This window comes from Penaeus japonicus, unplaced genomic scaffold, assembly GCF_977035675.1.
Source record: "Penaeus japonicus unplaced genomic scaffold, GWHDUDI00000001_assembly GWHDUDI00000022, whole genome shotgun sequence".
Classification (NCBI taxonomy): Eukaryota; Metazoa; Arthropoda; class Malacostraca; order Decapoda; family Penaeidae; genus Penaeus; species Penaeus japonicus.
This window is the reverse complement of record NW_028234424.1, coordinates 19,056,013-19,073,512: the sequence shown is the minus strand read 5'-3', so window position 1 is coordinate 19,073,512 and position 17,500 is coordinate 19,056,013. Positions and strand designations below refer to the sequence as shown.

The 17,500-nt window shown below is 36.5% G+C and overlaps 1 protein-coding gene, 1 long non-coding RNA gene and 1 other non-coding gene across 4 annotated transcripts in view; 1 reads left to right on the top strand and 2 right to left on the bottom strand.

Moving 5' to 3' along the window:
• Positions 1-4,994: 4,994 nt before the first annotated feature.
• Positions 4,995-5,067, bottom strand: TRNAR-UCG (transfer RNA arginine (anticodon UCG)). Its single transcript has one exon. It is a non-coding gene; the product is annotated as a tRNA-Arg (tRNA).
• Positions 5,068-5,524: 457 nt separating this feature from the next.
• Positions 5,525-8,684, top strand: LOC122246214 (uncharacterized). Its single transcript, XR_006222580.2, has 5 exons — positions 5,525-5,638; positions 6,936-7,014; positions 7,881-7,955; positions 8,098-8,201; positions 8,452-8,684. It is a non-coding gene; the product is annotated as an uncharacterized LOC122246214 (long non-coding RNA).
• A 358-nt stretch (positions 8,685-9,042) lies between these two features.
• Positions 9,043-17,500, bottom strand: part of LOC122246205 (WD repeat-containing protein 11) — a 24,527-nt gene continuing 16,069 nt past the window's right edge. For both annotated transcript variants that reach the window (XM_043004611.2, XM_043004619.2), the window contains exons 18-22: positions 16,369-16,542; positions 15,825-16,089; positions 15,534-15,703; positions 14,763-15,007; positions 9,043-14,566 (exon numbers count right to left, since the gene is read on the bottom strand). In XM_043004611.2, the coding sequence (XP_042860545.1) occupies positions 14,452-14,566; positions 14,763-15,007; positions 15,534-15,703; positions 15,825-16,089; positions 16,369-16,542 (969 nt within the window). In that variant the 3' untranslated portion in view covers positions 9,043-14,451. The remainder of the gene's footprint in view (positions 14,567-14,762; positions 15,008-15,533; positions 15,704-15,824; positions 16,090-16,368; positions 16,543-17,500) is intronic.

Genomic DNA, 17,500 nt, shown 5'->3' with positions numbered 1-17,500 from the left:
AGACCAGTACATTTGAGAACGTCAACTATCGAATGTTGAAGAAAGGAATTTAGAGGCTAAAGAAACTGGGTCTTAAAGAAAGTGAGTCCTGTGAGAATTTTACATATTATCGTATACTTCACGAAAAGTATGGATCTTTATACCTTCCGATCTCTGTGAAAATAAGAGGCTAAAAGGGTTACACACCATCAATAATCATGTTAATGAATTATATCATGTGTCCATTATCAAGGCTCGATGTGTGCGGTAAGATCATTTATAATAATTATCAGTCAATTCATCCACATTCTGGACTGCTTCTATTTAAGTATGCGTATATTATCCCTCCTATAACAGCTGAAACAATATGATTTCAATGTTCTAACACTGGGAAAACTCTTCTCGCTGCCAGCCACCAAAGGCGGAGCACATGTTTCACTCAGACTGGTCCACGAAAGAAAACGATAGAGGACCTGGTTGGGAAAGGCTCATCCATACTATCGGTCTGACACTCCTTCCCTCATATTGAGATTGCACTGTATTCTAATCATTCCTTGTAAACACTAAAACTGGGCAGGTAGGTAGTTCCGGCTGGTAATAGATCATGTTTCAATTTGTCTATAATAATGATGTTGCCGCAGAACGGATATGGTTTATTTTTATCAAATCCTTATAAGTTAATGCTTATCTGTTAAAGGATACGATGAAGTAAGAATGCGAATATCTAAAGGTAAATGCGCCTTTAATCACCTTTTAAAAAGTAAAAGAATCATTTGGTGGAAATGAATACAAGATGAATATATGAAAATCAACTGCGTTGCAACTCGGCAATGAAAAACACGAAAAATAATTACTATACTCGAAAATTTACTAGTGATTCTTATTCAGATGGCATTCTTTATGATTGCAATATTTTAATTATTGCTGTCATTGTTGCTGTGATTATTTATAACTAATAAGACAGCCACCACTATTGTTATTGCTACCATCATAATTGTCATTATCATTATCATCTTTACTGCCAGATAACCGTAACTATTCATAACTGTTTCTTACAAACAGGTATAGATACTAGTGTTTTCTATCTCGTGTGTTTATGAAGTTTTGTGGAAAATCCATGAAATTCCCAGCCAGAGCGGAAAGTTTTATATAGGTCGGAAACACCAGTAAGTTATATATTTTTTTATTTTTTTATTCCTATCTGGCTCCCATTTTTATTATAACTGATTACTATAAGTATGCTATTGTTAATGCTAGTAAGACGCCTTCGTTGTAGTAGTATCTTCGTCCTCGTTATGTTGTATTATTATCCGTATTGTTATTATAGTATTATTAGTCACATCTCCATCACCAGCGTCTTTTATTATCATTATTAGTATTTTTATAATTTTTCATTATTCATACTACTGTTGTTGCCGCAGACGATATGCCTTTTCATTTTATTAATAGTGTTATTATTATAATAAGCTTGTATTTTTAATGAAATAGTAACATCGTTGCGGTTGCTATTTTGTAAAACTTTACTATTAGCGTCATCATCAATGTCCTTGTATTATGATAAATGTTAATTATCATAATTCTTTTTATTGATATTAACATAAAACTTACTAGCATTATTAGAAAAAAAATCTGATATTGTTTGTTCAGATGTAAGTGTCCAGTGGACAGGCTAGTTCCTTACTCAGAGTATCTTTTACGTGACTGAATATCACTTATATCTCATGCTCACTTTTCTCATAGTTCTCTTTACTTTTTGGGTCCCGGTCCCACTGAACCCCAAAGCCAAAGAGTAGGAAAAACTCCGTGTCATAGGCACGTGGTGTAAAGGTTGCAACAGAACACGGTTTTCTTACAAGCAATTCAAGCTTTAGAACCGGTTGGTGGCCTTGTTAAGCGTGCTTGCTACAACTTCTGGACTTTTTGTTGTCTGACGTCAGATATGTAACAGCAAGCAAGACGTGCCTTGCGCAACCAACATTTGCCTTGACTCTATAGAGGACTGACTTTCTCCTGAGCCTTATATATTAATGGAACAGTTAATATATAAAGTCATTCCCCTGCAAATAATCAATAACCATTAATTAGTTCAACTTTTGCATCACGGGCCCAGGACATAGTTTTTCTACTCTCCGGGGTTTGGGGCTCAGTGGACCTATACATGAACTAAGATGCCGTTCTGACGAAGGAAATTTCCGAAGTGTTGTTCAGACACGCTTGAGGCACTTTGTGTATGGAATTAGCGTGTCTACTGTATAGGCAGGAGAAAATGAGAGATGGATTCTTCTGAACAAATAAGACAATATAAATAATGAAAATAACTCCAGTAGGTTCCAATGATGTTAATGTTCCGAATGACAATGATTGTCACTACCAGATTACAATTATACTACAATTGGTAAAAGATACATTACAATAGCAACAATGAAAATAATGAAATTCTAGTATAGAATCGACTATTCTGTTTTCATGCGCATAAATTCTTCGTTTAGGGGTCTAGGAAACGAATTCGGTTGATGAAATGTGCTCAAATTTTTCAACGAAGACTTCAAACTCCTAATTTATGTACATTTCTAGACCCACACTAAAGATTTGCAGGTTACTGAACCTACTGAACTAGCAAGAATATCTATACTCATTAAACATTGTCAATAAATGTATCTTCTCTACGCGACCTTCCCTCTATTGAGCAAACAATATAATTTTGTTCTCACAGAGTGGAACACGACTAGTGAAGCTGAGGCAAATACACCCCTTTTCACTGCTGTAAGCTATCATTGTTGGGTGCTACGCGATGACCTTGAATCAGAGGTGACCGCTGGCGCCATTTAAGGATGGGTACTAAGTACTTATGGCAAGTACTATCATCATGACTGGTTTACTTGCGTTCTTTTACTTTATTTGAATATTTTCCGTTTATTATCTCACAAAACAGTCGGACAGAGTATCAAATATATTTAAAGAAAAAAAGTATATTAATGATAATATAGCATGTCCGTATCCAGCTTTCCCATATACATATATATGGAAAGAGAAATTGATCCTATGTGACATAAGTGTTTGGGTAGAGAATTTCCAAAATGATGATGTAGTTTAGATTTACACTGAAGATATTTTTAAGAAATTGTGTAACGATGGTGATATATCCACCGATTCCTTCTCCAGTACAAACAAATCTTCCACCAAGGGACACGTTTCTCTAAAATAACTTCGCGACTAATTTAAAATTTCAGTGTTACGTAACTATTCCATACTGTAATAAAATCCATGAAAAAAAATCTTAAACTGCAGTTGATAAGAACAGAAGTCATTTAAAGGCGTGAAATTGACCAAGTAGTGAAAAGAACTTTTTGTGCTAGTATTTGAACTTCTGTGAATAGGTTCCTCTACGAAAAGGATGCGAATATAACACGCATGGCATCAAGGAGGAGCTAAGAGGCGCAGGTGCGAGATGGATTCCAGCCTCCGGGCGAGGGTTCGGGTCTGGAATCCTCTGCGGTCATGGTGACGGCGCGGTCTTACCCAAATCAATCTGATACCCTCCCTTTGCTATCCTCTTCTTGTACAGCCACCCCCTGTACCTCTTTTTACAGTGTACTTTTTATTGCAGCGTCAACTCATTGGTAGCTAGTTTGGTTCGAGTTGATGTGAACGAAGAGAAAAACGGTGTTTCAGGTCATAAAAATGTAAATAAAAGTGTACAGCGAGAAATAGGTAACAGTCAAATCGCCTAGAGCTAAAAACTGTAAGGTACAATCAGCTTTCCCTCGCATGTCTCTGTGGTCATCTGCTACATCTTCAGCTTCATGTTGGACCTCCATCCTACTTGTTGTTAAAATAATGAAATCAATAATATTAAATTTGAATCGTCACACACACACACATACTTACACTTACACACACATACATACATATATTTACACACAAACACACACTCTCTATCTATCTCTCTCTCTCTCTCTCAGACACTCACTCACTTTCACCCATTCTCACACTCACTCTCACACCCACCCTCTTATCCTCTTACCCTCTCACTCTCACACCCACCCTCTTACCCTCTCACTCTCACACCCACCCTCTTACCCTCTCACTCTCACACCCACCCTCCTACCCTCTCACTCTCACACCCACCCTCCTACCCTCTCACTCTCACACCCACCCTCTTACCCTCTCACTCTCACACCCACCCTCTTACCCTCTCACTCTCACACCCACCCTCTCACTCTCACACCCACCCTCTCACTCTCACACCCACCCTCTTACCCTCTCACTCTCACACCCACCCTCTTACCCTCTCACTCTCACACCCACCCTCTTACCCTCTCACTCTCACACCCACCCTCTTACCCTCTCACTCTCACACCCACCCTCTTACCCTCTCACTCTCACACCCACCCTCTTACCCTCTCACTCTCACACCCACCCTCTCACTCTCACACCCACCCTCTTACCCTCTCACTCTCACAACCACCCTCTTACCCTCTCACTCTCACACCCACCCTCTTACCCTCTCACTCTCACACCCACCCTCTTACCCTCTCACCCTCTCACTCTCACACCCACCCTCTTACCCTCTCACTCTCACACCCACCCTCTTACCCTCTCACTCTCACACCCACCCTCTTACCCTCTCACTCTCACACCCACCCTCTTACCCTCTCACCCACCCTCTTACCCTCTCACCCACCTAACCACCCAGTCTCTCACAAACACACACACAAAAAATTAACAACACAATACACGTCTAAGTGTACTTCTTCGGAATGTTAACAATAGGTAACCGAAAGCTTGCATGAGCTCTTCCCTAACAATTGTAGATAAGCAAAAGAGAGGGACAAGAGAGGAAGGAGAAACAGGGCTTGAAGAAACTATGGAAAATAGAGGAAATCGAAAGGGTTTTGAGGTAGCAAGTTATTAACATCACTTTATATTGGTGTTAACAACTTTGTCAATGTTTTTTTTTTTTGTGGGGGGGGGAGCCAGTTTTGTAGGAGTACATAATTCTCAAAATATGTATTCGACCGTGACAGGACTCGAACCTGCAATCTTCGGATCCGAAGTCCGACGCCTTATCCATTAGGCCACACGGTCCTGTATGAAGGGGAAGGGCAGTACTGTTTATATTAAAATACTGCCATGACCATTCTAGGTTGAAGTTTCATATTTGTTTGCGGTTTGAGTATGATTTTTAATAGCACTCAGAGGAAGCAATCATGATTCTGAAACGTAAGGATTACAGTGGGAATTTGCTTGGAATGTGTTGGTAGTCTACCTGATAGGTATGTGTTACAAATACTCGTTAGGTAGAACTGCGTGTTGACTGACCTTTTCTGCTATGATCGCTGTGAGTATGAAATGAAAAAAAGAAGAAGTTCGCATTGGTTTGGTATCCTTAAGATTCGCATTTTAGGTAAGGCGAGGGTATTTCCATAAAAAAAATTGTGGTTCATAGCGCACTTCCGTTAATATGACGAAAAGTGATCGTTGGCAACTGAATAGAAATCTATAAATAGGAGTGCGGAGCAACTCGGCGAGCAGTCGCGAAGGCAGTGTTGAGGGCTGTCTTGTTATCGGTGCGACAAGGAGCCGGCAAGCTGTTTGGGGTCTTCAGACGTGCGTTTTCAGCAACCATGACAAAGCTTCAAATTAAAGTGGTGTATTGGTAAGCTTCAGGTGTTTGGACTATTTCCACGTCCTTGCTGTGAGTAAAGATTTAATATCTATGGCTTCAAAGGACATATATATATATATGAACGACAATGTAGCGAGCCCTAATAAATTTTGGATATTGTTTTATGACCATTTAGATAAAGGTCGCTTTAAAACTGTGACTTCATATTTATTGCAGTAAGAACCTTTCATGTCCGATTATAATTATGACGCTTCAGTAGTAGTAGAACCACCATTCCGAAGTGTATTGTTTATGTTGCAATGAAATATCTTCATTCTTTATTTCGTTATGGTTATAGAAACCGATTTTATGTTTTAAGATAAATAATCCAATAACATATCTATCTGTAAACTCAGGATCTTTCTTAGCTAAGCAAGGCCGCCGCAATTGTACTGCAGCCAAAAAACCTGTGCAGTTGTTGCCATTTTATTATTGTTTGTCCAGACGAGATATCGGAACTAAAAAGTTTAACCCTTTCTACCAGGAATTTGATACCTTATTAGTTTGTATACCGATCTGTGGGTTGACGTACACACCCACTTTAAAGTAAATATCTAGTACCAAAAAGAATTTCCATTGCTTATTGTGTAAGTCGGATCATTTGCCTTATATTGCCTACTATTTACCAATTATATATTTAAGTAAAGTGCATACTTGTGTGCCGTAAAGCTTACCAGTACCCCTTTAGCATTTGCAGTTGACTTCTCATCTTGTTCTAAACAAAGTATTAAAGATCTCGCACTTGGGGATGACTTGCTCCACTCCAAACAAAAGCCAAGGCACCTGTTATTTGACCATTGGTAGTTTAACTCAGTTGAAGGTTGTGGAATCAAAATGTAACCGATCTGTTGTTTTTTTCTACACCAAACTGACTTCCATGTATAGTGGAATTGTCTTGTTTTCCATTATGCTTGAGTCTCCGCTATAGAGAACGGAAGCACATGATCGCATTTTGTTACATAAATGGCGGATTCGTTGGGGGTAACATTGAGGGGAGGTTATTGACCGGGCAAAGGGAAAACGAAACAAAACCACAAACAATGGATCGAAGCAAGATAACGTTGAATTTTAAGGTGAAAATGCGACATTTCAGTCGGCCAAACATGAGCATTTATGTTGTTGGATTTCTGATTGCATGTTTACGTAACATAGCATTCTTCCCTAGTTTACCAAATACACTGACTGCGAACTGGTAGTGTCATGACATCAAAACACACTGTTTGAATTACGTTAATTCTGAAGAATGTTTTTTTTTTTTTTTTTTTTTTTACCTTTATTTATCTTCCAGCGGTGCCTGAGGCTACGCCCCCAAGTTCCGTAAGCTTAAAACGGAACTGGAAGCTGAATTTCCAGACAAACTGGTTATTGTAAGTAAATGCTATCGTTTCTTGTATATAGCATTAGCCAATTGTATTGGTATATTTTATTATTTACAGAACAGATATTTTCATGCAGATTGGAAGGATAGGCATAGATGTTCTGTATATGACAACCATGAACCTATTCTTTTCCATTGCAAGCCATTAGTGTATGTCAGCACCCCACTTTCCTCCTCCAACGAGCTTGGAAGACCTGTTAAAGCAGGTTTGTTGGGGGGGGGGGGATACATAAAATATGTGTGCTGTTAACTTCTCACAAGTGTCTTCAATTCTTGAAGAGAAAGGTAAAAAACAACAATAATAATTTCTGTGGCCTCTGCACTCTAGATTTAAAATATACACAACATGCAGTACATACTAGTTTGATGGAATTTGGACCAACTTTGTTCAGGAAAGCTCCAGCCCACGTGAACCATTTGCTGACAGATACCAATCCACAATAAGTGGGTTGGAATCATATGATCTATACTTATTATTAGAATGTTGGTCTAAGGCTGTCAACTGTTGAGTAATGTCCAGGTATTGGTTTTACTAATGGGCTGTTTTTAAGCAAATGCAAATAAATTTAACAAAACTATATCAGAATAATATTTTAGTTCTGACCGACAGCTGAAGTAATGCCTTTCGTATATTAATTCTGTATAAAATGGCTAATTTATTTTCTATTTGCAACAGAGATGAAAAATGTCTTAATGATCATTAGTGCATAGTTCCATGCACTGTTTACTGTGTAGATCACATTGCCAGTTATAGATTTTTTTCAGCTGATAATAGATGAGCGGTGTTGGAGGAACGAGTTGATAGGAAATTGATTGAGCTGCATCAGTACAACTAAATATTCCAATTTCTTACAGCATGGCGAAGCCACTCGTTCCGCTACAGGTTACTTTGAAATAACTGTAGGAGATCAACTGGTCCATAGCAAGAAGGTAACTATATAACTAAACTGTTAAAGTTGAGGCAAATGAAATGATACTTGGGTGTCTGATATTAGGATTTTTAAAGGTACTCAAGTAATATAGAGAACAAGCTTTTGTAGTCAAATCAAATTTGCATCTTTACCCCACACAGAATGGTGATGGCTACGTTGATTCAGAGAAGAAAGTCAATAAGATAATTGACGCAATCCATGATGCACTTGGTGACTAGTTGACCAACAGACAACCTGACTTGATGTGAGTACTCCTAAATACTATAGTAGTTGGTAATAAAGCATTACTCTTACCTAGCTTTATCATTAATTACTATTTATTATATAAGAGTTGAAGATTTTTATAATTAAAAAAAAAGTTTCTATTGAAGGTATAAGTATTTTTTTATTGGATTCCTATATTTTTTTATATTGGTTATTTAAAATCTACATGATTCATCCATTACAATATTTAGTCTATGATGTATAAGGCTGAAATAATACATGCCTTTCAGATGCCTTTGTAGACCTCTTCATGGCAGGGCTACCGAGTATGAAGCATTGTGCTGAAACCCCTCTGTTTGGATGGCACCTTGTGGAGGAGAAGAGGAGCCCTTTCAAGGTTGCCATGAAGAGGCCTGCCAGAGCACATCAAGAATGGGTTGTCTTCTTTTACCAACACCTTATTCAGGGATCTTAACTTTTAATGCCTTTGGCTCATCTTGCTTAATAAAATATAATCAAGACATCTTTCTTTTCCCCATGAACCACTCTATTAAATCTTAATACCAACTGTTTTTTTTTTTCTAAACAGTCTTACAGAACTAACATGTGCACACACGCACACAAGAGAGAGGGAGAGGGAGAGGGAGAGAGGTAGCTTACAAGTGTCTCCCTTTTTTTATTTATCTGATGCTTGTGCTTTATTATGTCAAGTTTCTGAAATAAAATTTGAAGAAGGTATTGTATTATATTGAAGGCCTTTGTGTTTGATAGGCCTGAATTTTTTCTGTTGCTTCTCTCGGACATTCTTTCAGATTTTTCTCCTCCCACTCTCACTGTCTCGCCATTTCCCTGTGACGAATAGGAGTGCAAGAAATGAGGGCTTTATTTAAGTATTTATATTTATTTACAAAATCATTATATATTACTCCAATATATGCAGCTTACATCAAACCAGTACTATATATATGTACTATTACTTCCTTTTAGTTCTACATACAAAAATGGAAGCCTGAAATTTGGTTTAATATGATAATTGCTTTAGTTATAATTACATGGGAAATACAGAAGAAAGTCTGTCACATGCTTAAGAAATATACAAGTTCTGTTTGTGATAGGTTCTTTATTCCATTTTTTTTTCATGATACACACATGCTTCATAATGTAACACATTTCAATTTTACTTTACCTGAGTTATGACTGCAATAAATAAAATTCATTAATTATATGATTACCAGTTTCTTACATTATGCACCAATATAGCAAAGCATGTGTAGGATTTATATTCCAATGCAATATAATATAATATAATATGATATATATGTAATGTTCACTAGCAAGTATGGTAAAGATATATTCTGTTTGGAAATTTGCACCATATATTCAAAAGCTATCTTATTTTCCTGTCTTTGCAATCAACAAATAGTTCATTATATACATGGTCCTCTATATATGCATAGCAGTAACTTTGTATCAAATTCAAAGAATTTAATCTCCATACACCTAAAGTAAGCAAACAAGTAAAATCACTATAAAAATCAATCAAATGTTAAATCTTATCATAAAACTCGAGCAGAACAATAAATTTATCCCACTGACACCAAGGACATGCACTGTCCACCATGATTTTTTATTTATTTATTTATTTTATTTGTTCCATCCACCTTTAGTCACCAAGGAGTTATGTAGGCCTACCTGACCTCACCTTTTTAACCATATGGGTTATAAAAAAAATAATAATTAAAATCTATCACAATGGATGGTGCATGTATACATGTACTCTTTGAAACAATGGGTCAAACACCACAGTAATATGCCTTCTGTTACATGTATAAGAGCCTGTCGAAACATCAATGTAATGTCAGAATCTGATAAATGTGAGTAAAACTTTGTAACTACGAAGCTTTGATTGCAGTTTCTCCATTTCTGATGTCTCTTAAGTAAATTTTGCTGAGCAAAGCTATATGACTACAGTAATTTAGAAAATAAGCTACTAATTCACTTTTAGGCATCAGAGTTCATCTTCCATTTGAAAGATGTCTGCTCTCAATAATAATTGTTCAATAAGGACATTTTACCCATGTATCACCTTGGCAAATTGAAAAAAAAAACCAAGTTACAGAGAAAGAATTTTCACAAAATTCTGGTCCAAAATATTTCCAGTATTACTGGAATTGGATTGTCTCCAGTATTTTAATTATTAAAAAAAATAACTAATAATTCTATTCTTCTTGGATTGCAATTTCTCATGCAACAAAAATGAAAGGAATCTTTGTAACCGATAAGTTAAGAGTAAACTTATAGCATATATTTGATATACCACAAAAATAATCACACAGCTCAGTAGATGGAATCTCTATTCTTTCCAGAACTATCCTTTCAGCTTTCAAATAAGCTGGTATTACTACATGTTTTATCTTACTCTTGTATGAAAATAGTGTCAAAACTTTGAAAATGATAAACCAAACTTTCAAAATTTTTTTTCTGAGAAAACATCTTTTGATTTCCATGACTGCCATACACTAAAAATTTATGGTCAGACATCTTCAAATTGTGGTTCTAGGGTACATTTAATTTTTATTACCTTAGCCTCAAAAAGTCTGGTGTCATAATCATCAGAGAAACTTTGATAAGGTGGCCAAGTATACTAGAAGAATGATAATGCTCCCTTATTACAGGTAAGCATTGTTTACATGTAAATGCCTCTCTTTAACCTTTGACCATGATAACTATAGCCAACTATAGTACTAAAACCTTGATTGATGGATCTCGGCTGTAGAAGACAACCTCAAACTCTCGTAAAGTCTGAAAGATAAACCTGATATTATTTTGTATGTTTAAAATGCCTTGTCCATGATTGTTTGGAATTCATTCATTTTGTTCTACTTAGAGCATGAATAGAAAATGGCTTTCTGTTGTTGGGTACCTGAACTGGGACAGAAAATTACTAAATTCAATCCATGTTAAGAACTTGTCTTCAGATGTTAAAATAATTTATGATATGAATCTATATTTTCATACAAACTAGATGGATTCTGTGATGCTGACCTTACCTTCTTAGATGAATAAAATAATCCCCTGATATTTTAGAATGATGGCATAGCTAATCACAAATGCTCTGTAATCTTCACTGGTACAAAAGCTGTTTGAATGGAATAAGAAAGTATGACGTAAAATTTGCAACTGACATTACCCACAAAGTAAACTACTATATGAAAGCAATGGATTTCAACTGGAATTTCCATAGTTAATTCTGTCACTCAGAATTCTACATTCAGAAATTGAATGCTGTGACCTTCATGAAAGCTTATATTCACACTATAGATTGTTACAGCTGTGTAAAATTGAAGCAGCATCCTTTAGATATCCATCATGCTGTATTTCCAAGATAGTTTGCCTCATTTAAGATATGTCACATCCACATAAATGGAGGCATTAAGTATGTTATGTTGGCCTTAGAAAGTCAAGTTGGTTATTTTTGAGGTCTCTACCAAAATCCAAGAGACTAGAGCATGAAGGGGCTATCACTACAATATAAAGGGCAAATTCCTAATATGCTTACATAGTCAGTGCTATATAATATGTATATTTATTTATATACTGGTATGCTTTAGGTTTGTGTAAAAATGCCTAATCTATTATAACAAAATGTGAATGTTCACCTTTTAGCAGAGCTTCCTCGTGTTAAATATGCTAAATATCAGCACATCTTGATTAGCGATGAAGAGTTATTTGGCCTGAATCATGATGTACAACACACTAGAAGGCAACATAAAGATCTGTACTATCTTGAATATATGAAGTGACAAATACAGACCTGAATTGTATTGAAACCTATTATTAACTTTAAATCTTAATTGCAGATCCCTAGTTGCATATGCAACTTTGATAAAGTAATGCTAACATTTCATTATGATGATATTACGATGTCAAAGTCAAAAATGATTCTGATGGCCTATGCTTGACAGCACTCTTTCAGGGATTGGCTTGGAGCATTGCTGCTTTCCCAGACTGGATGTCTTCTTATCACCAACTGTGTTCTAGCTTGTGGCTCAAATACCAGTGCTCCTTACGGAAAGGCATACCCGCTGTATGCTACAGGGGGTACATTTATTGTGGAAGAGACAAGATCTATTTGCTACAAACTTGCAGACTGTCCAAACTAATTTTCTTATATAATGTCTTCATCTTGTCTTTCTCATATCAAAGAGTGCAGCCCCTAGATTAACCATTCTAAGATATGTCTGAAACTAATTGCTTGTACATAGGGGAATAATAAAGGCCAAAGATAATACACTATATAGGGTGTTAGGGTGTAAAAAAAAAAGCATACTTATTATGTGATGGCAATAAAGATGATGTAATGAATCAGTGTTAACGTGTTAACCCGTTAACAAAATGGGCCATTTTGGCTCTCAATTGTCGAAACACCAGGATATTTCAAATTGATAAGCTTAACACTTCAGGATTCTCGCCCACACTGGCCGCGTCCAAGCGCTATATGCCCGATCACCCGGCACACCTGCCAGGAGGATAGCCACAACAAAATATCTTGTCACCGTCTGCTGACCCTGCCACCACTTGATGTGATATCTTCTCACGCGTCATTAACGCGTTAAAGACCATCATATTCATTTGCTTTCTCATCACTGAAAAGCACTCTTATTAAACTCTCTTATTAAAATGTAATATTTGGCAATGACCTTCACAATAAGTACATATATATTTTTCTTTTTAAGGATAGGAAATATAATTGGGAATGTAACAGTCTTAAAGTAATACTTTGGCTTTTCATAGTTCCAATTCTAAGTACAATATGTATAAACATTACAAAACAGTAAAAAATAATTATACATCATTCATTATATCTGGGAATGACAGAAAAGGGTAAGGGTACACAAGTATACATGTATATGTAGAAGTGTGTTTTGGAAGGGATCTGTGCGTACCTGATAGATAGATAGATAGATAGATAGATACATAGATAGATAGATAGATAGATAGATAGATAGATAGATAGATACATAGATGGATAGATAGATGGATAGATAGATGGATAGATAGATGGATAGATGGATAAATTATATATATATATATATATATATATATATATATATATTATATATATATATATATATATATATATATATATATATATGTAATATATATATAATATATGTATGAGCAATGGAAATGTGAGGAAGGGGTCTGTGTGTGTCTGTAAAATATTCAGGAGTGGAATGGAATGTTAAGAACCTAATCATTTGCCAGTCATCAACAAATGTTCCCCCTCCCTGATCCCTCCTCACCTGGCTAATGAGCAACCTGCCTGCTGTTCCTACACAGACATCACTTCAGTAAATACTGAGTAAACCAAAAAGAAATAGCACTAAGGCTTGTTTTCTTCAGATAGGGAAAATGCCATTTCCTATGGCTTAGCATTCTGTAAGTCGTAAACAATGTAGTCTTCCTTTTACTGAAAATGTTTTGTTCACCACTAAGTAAACTAATAAGATATAAAGACTTACACAATGTTTCTATCATTAGTGTATACTACATGCAATTATTATCTGTTTTGTATGAAAAAGAATAGTGTGACTTTTAGCCACACGTGTTGCATGTGAAGAAGACTGAATGTTCTTATCTTGAACTATTTGCTTGTGCTATATCTTTCAGTTCACTCTTATAAATCGCATTGGATTTGATTCTGTTTGAAACGCAGAAATGCAGTGTTCAGCAGGAGCAAAAGAACTAGCCAGCTTGTATTACATAATACAAATGAGAAGAATGGAGATGATAGGTTTATTGGTATCCAGCACTGAGGGGTCAGGCATGAGGAGATAAACATCAAAGACTATATTAAATATATTTACATCCTGAAAGAGTTAGGAATGAAATCTGACTGCGTATCTTTTTTTTTGTAACAATAAACTCAGAAACTACCATCTCTTATCAAACAGCACTGCATGATAGATAGATTGACTTTACTATTGTAATATTTGGCCACAAGTAACACATGATGCTCTTTCCAAGCAGAAACCTAGAAGTTCAGAGATTATCTTATGTGTCAAAGAGAAATATATAGTGAAGGTAGTACTCAGTGACTTCAACGTGTGTCTGTGTGTGATTAAAATTAAGAAGTGAAAAATAAATAGAGTGGGGGTATGGGTGAATATAACAGAAAAATTATATGTTAAACAATACATTTGCTAAAAGGCAATTTCAATGAATAAGAAACCTCTTTAGAGAAGAAATAATACCAATAAAATCAATGTGAGACCAGCTTATCACATCTACTGCAGAGAATCAAGCTCCTGCAGCAGGCTGTGTCCCTTTTCCCCCATCAGACGGCAGAAGTGGGAAACTGCAGGTCGATTCCCCAAGCTGAACAGGTGAAGGACATACTTCCTGCAAGGGGAGGCATTCATGAGGGTAATCTATATTATGATATAATCAAACCTTTTCCTAAGTCAAGAACTGATAATATCATTTCTTTTACAAATAAAAAGATAAAACAAGAAAGCCGCATTTGCAATACTGCTACAAAATCACTCCCTTATACAAATTGAAAGAACAAAAAAAAAAGCAACTGGAGGAGCCCTACCGATGGATGTTCTCTGCTAGGGAAGCCATGGACACAGGAGCCGAGATGATGGGGGAGGAGCCCGACTGAGAACCTGTGGAGCCTAAGGATGGGCTGGAGCCATGGTGCTGGCTGCCGGGCAGGGAATGCAGCTGCAGGGCTGCAGCCAGCAGCAGAGCTGCTCTCTGGTGGTAGTGCTGCTGTACCAGCTGTTCTATGGCTGCTGTTATGCTTCCTACTGATAGCAATGCACATACTCCCTGGTCCTGTAATTTAATAATTTGCAGTGAGACAATTTTCAGTTTGTAAACCTATTGCATAAAGACAGAGAGACAAGACATACTGACTGAAGTTTCAATACTTTTTTTTCTTCTTTACTTCATCATGTGTAAAAAGGAAAAGGTCCCATGATATCCCATCTCTCAATGACTAGTTGCTGTTTGTTGACCACAAAAAATGAAGATCCAATACTAGTATCTGTTACCCTCCCTCTTGTGGCTTTTCATGTTCTGTTATCTTAACTTAGCCATAATTTTTGTTAATTTTCTATGTCTCCCATCTTTTCTACAACAAAATAACTAAAAAAAAAAAAAAAAAAAAAAATGGAGGTGTCAAAATTATGCCTACCTGTGAGTGTTGCATTGTAACAGATTGTTTATTGTTGCTATTAATATTTTTATTTTTATTAATTTTATTATTTCAAGGATCACTAATATAATCATTATTATACTATCCTATAACACAATAAAATAAAGGTAATTATGATTCTAATACATAGTTTCAGATCCTGACCTTGTTGCCGGAGTTAATAAGATGCTGTGCCCATTTTTTTATTATGTCAACTGATTCCTGCACTGGTAGTGCACATTTAGCCAGCCAGACAGAATTCTCCCACTGGCCATATGACTGCAGATATCGGCAAGCATCCCCAGCCTTACTGATCAGGCACAGCAGTTCAACACCTGGAAATAGGGAGCATATCATCAAACTCCGTAGAATAATGATTCTGGGGGTACTCACAGCATACAATCAAAGAGCAAAGCACATACACTTCCCAATCCTATCCTGGAGCTACTTGCTCACCTTCCCAGATATTTCCTGCTGCAATGAGGTTGGTGGCGACTAGTTTGATGGTAGACTGGGCCTGAGCGGAGTGGTGGGTGGCTGCCAGAAGGCAGGCCCTGAGGCAATCTGTATAAAACTGGTGATTTGATGCATCTGCATCAAGTAGCAGCCTGACAGCACGATCCCTCTCCCCAATCACAGCCAGACTCCTGCCAAGTGTTGCTCTCTGTGAACCTTCCAGGTTCTTGCTCTCGTGGATTGCCAGGCGCTCAAGCTCATGGTGCTACCAAATAAAGTTTGGAACCAGGTCATTTTTGGAGGGAAAATTACATCTAATTGAATTCACATCATACGTACAAACATTACAAATATCTATAGATATATTAGTATTTTCTTCTGCATCCCATCTCAATTCATTTCTACATATATCCTCTAATATCATATCTGGTATATCCTATTCCTATAAAGTTATATTGGAAATGTATTCACTTTTCACTTTCCTCATACAACATAAAGATTCCACTTTGTGAAGGTTAAATGAGCCACCCTAAAACTACTCTACCTTGTATGTGGCAGCATCACACAGGTTGTGGTAAGTGGTTTCCAGGGGATGAGTGGGGGGCAAAGCTGTGACTGTACTGGGCTCTTCACTGCCAGCGCTCTTCTCTGAGGCTGAGTCCCCGAGTGCTATCAATTCTGCACTCCCGACACTGCTGTTGCTGCTGCTTGTTTCATCCTGAAAGAGGAAGATGAAAAAAATTCATATACATGTTAATTCCCTATATATGTAAAAAAAAAAAAAAAAAATTATGCAGATCTTAATCCATCTCCTGTTTAGAAGATGCTTAATGAAATAAACTATTATCCATATGAATAAAATTACATAACATCATTGATACAATGAAAATATAACTCTTCAACTTCTCTCATTGACATGGATCTTTTTCATGTCAAACAGCAATATATGGTTTCATCATGGAAACATGTCATGTTGATTAAATGAAGTACTGAACATCTTGTAAATTTATGTATCAAATGGATAGATATTCCCTTTCTGTAACCAAATTTCAGACACTCAAATAGATCACTATATTAATTGTCAGTCATAAGATAATGGTACCTTACTCACACTCCAAATATCAACCAAATGCAAATTCATCGCACTTTTTAAAATGTCTATTATTATTAACTTGTGATTAAAGAACAAGTCATAAGAAAAAGAATTTTCACTTTCACAGGTCATATATTTTTCTTGTGCTATTTCCACTGCATAATCTGGGAACATCTCTTGCTCCTACAGCGAAATATACTTAAGGCTTTCTAATTATCCCTACCAACATATGGCAATGTCTGATGATGAGCGTAATCAGAGTAAGACTCCAACTAAATGTAAAATAAACTTCACAGCTCAAACTTTTTCAGGCCAGGTGGATGTCTCTTTTCATAGGTCTGTCACTTCGATCTGCTTTAAAACAAAAGGCTCAGGCTCTCAGAGGATGGGAGATCAGGGTGCAGTGAGATTTCCCTTCCTTCTCATAAGCCAACTACTTTGAGTCTACTTTCTAAGATAAGAAGGGAAGAGAGTAAGAAAGCAAAGAGCAGAAGAGAAAAAGAAAGGAAATTAAGGCACATCTACATATTGGCTACAAATTTTGGTAACCTAAAAAAAGCCTAAAAAATATAATTCACAATTA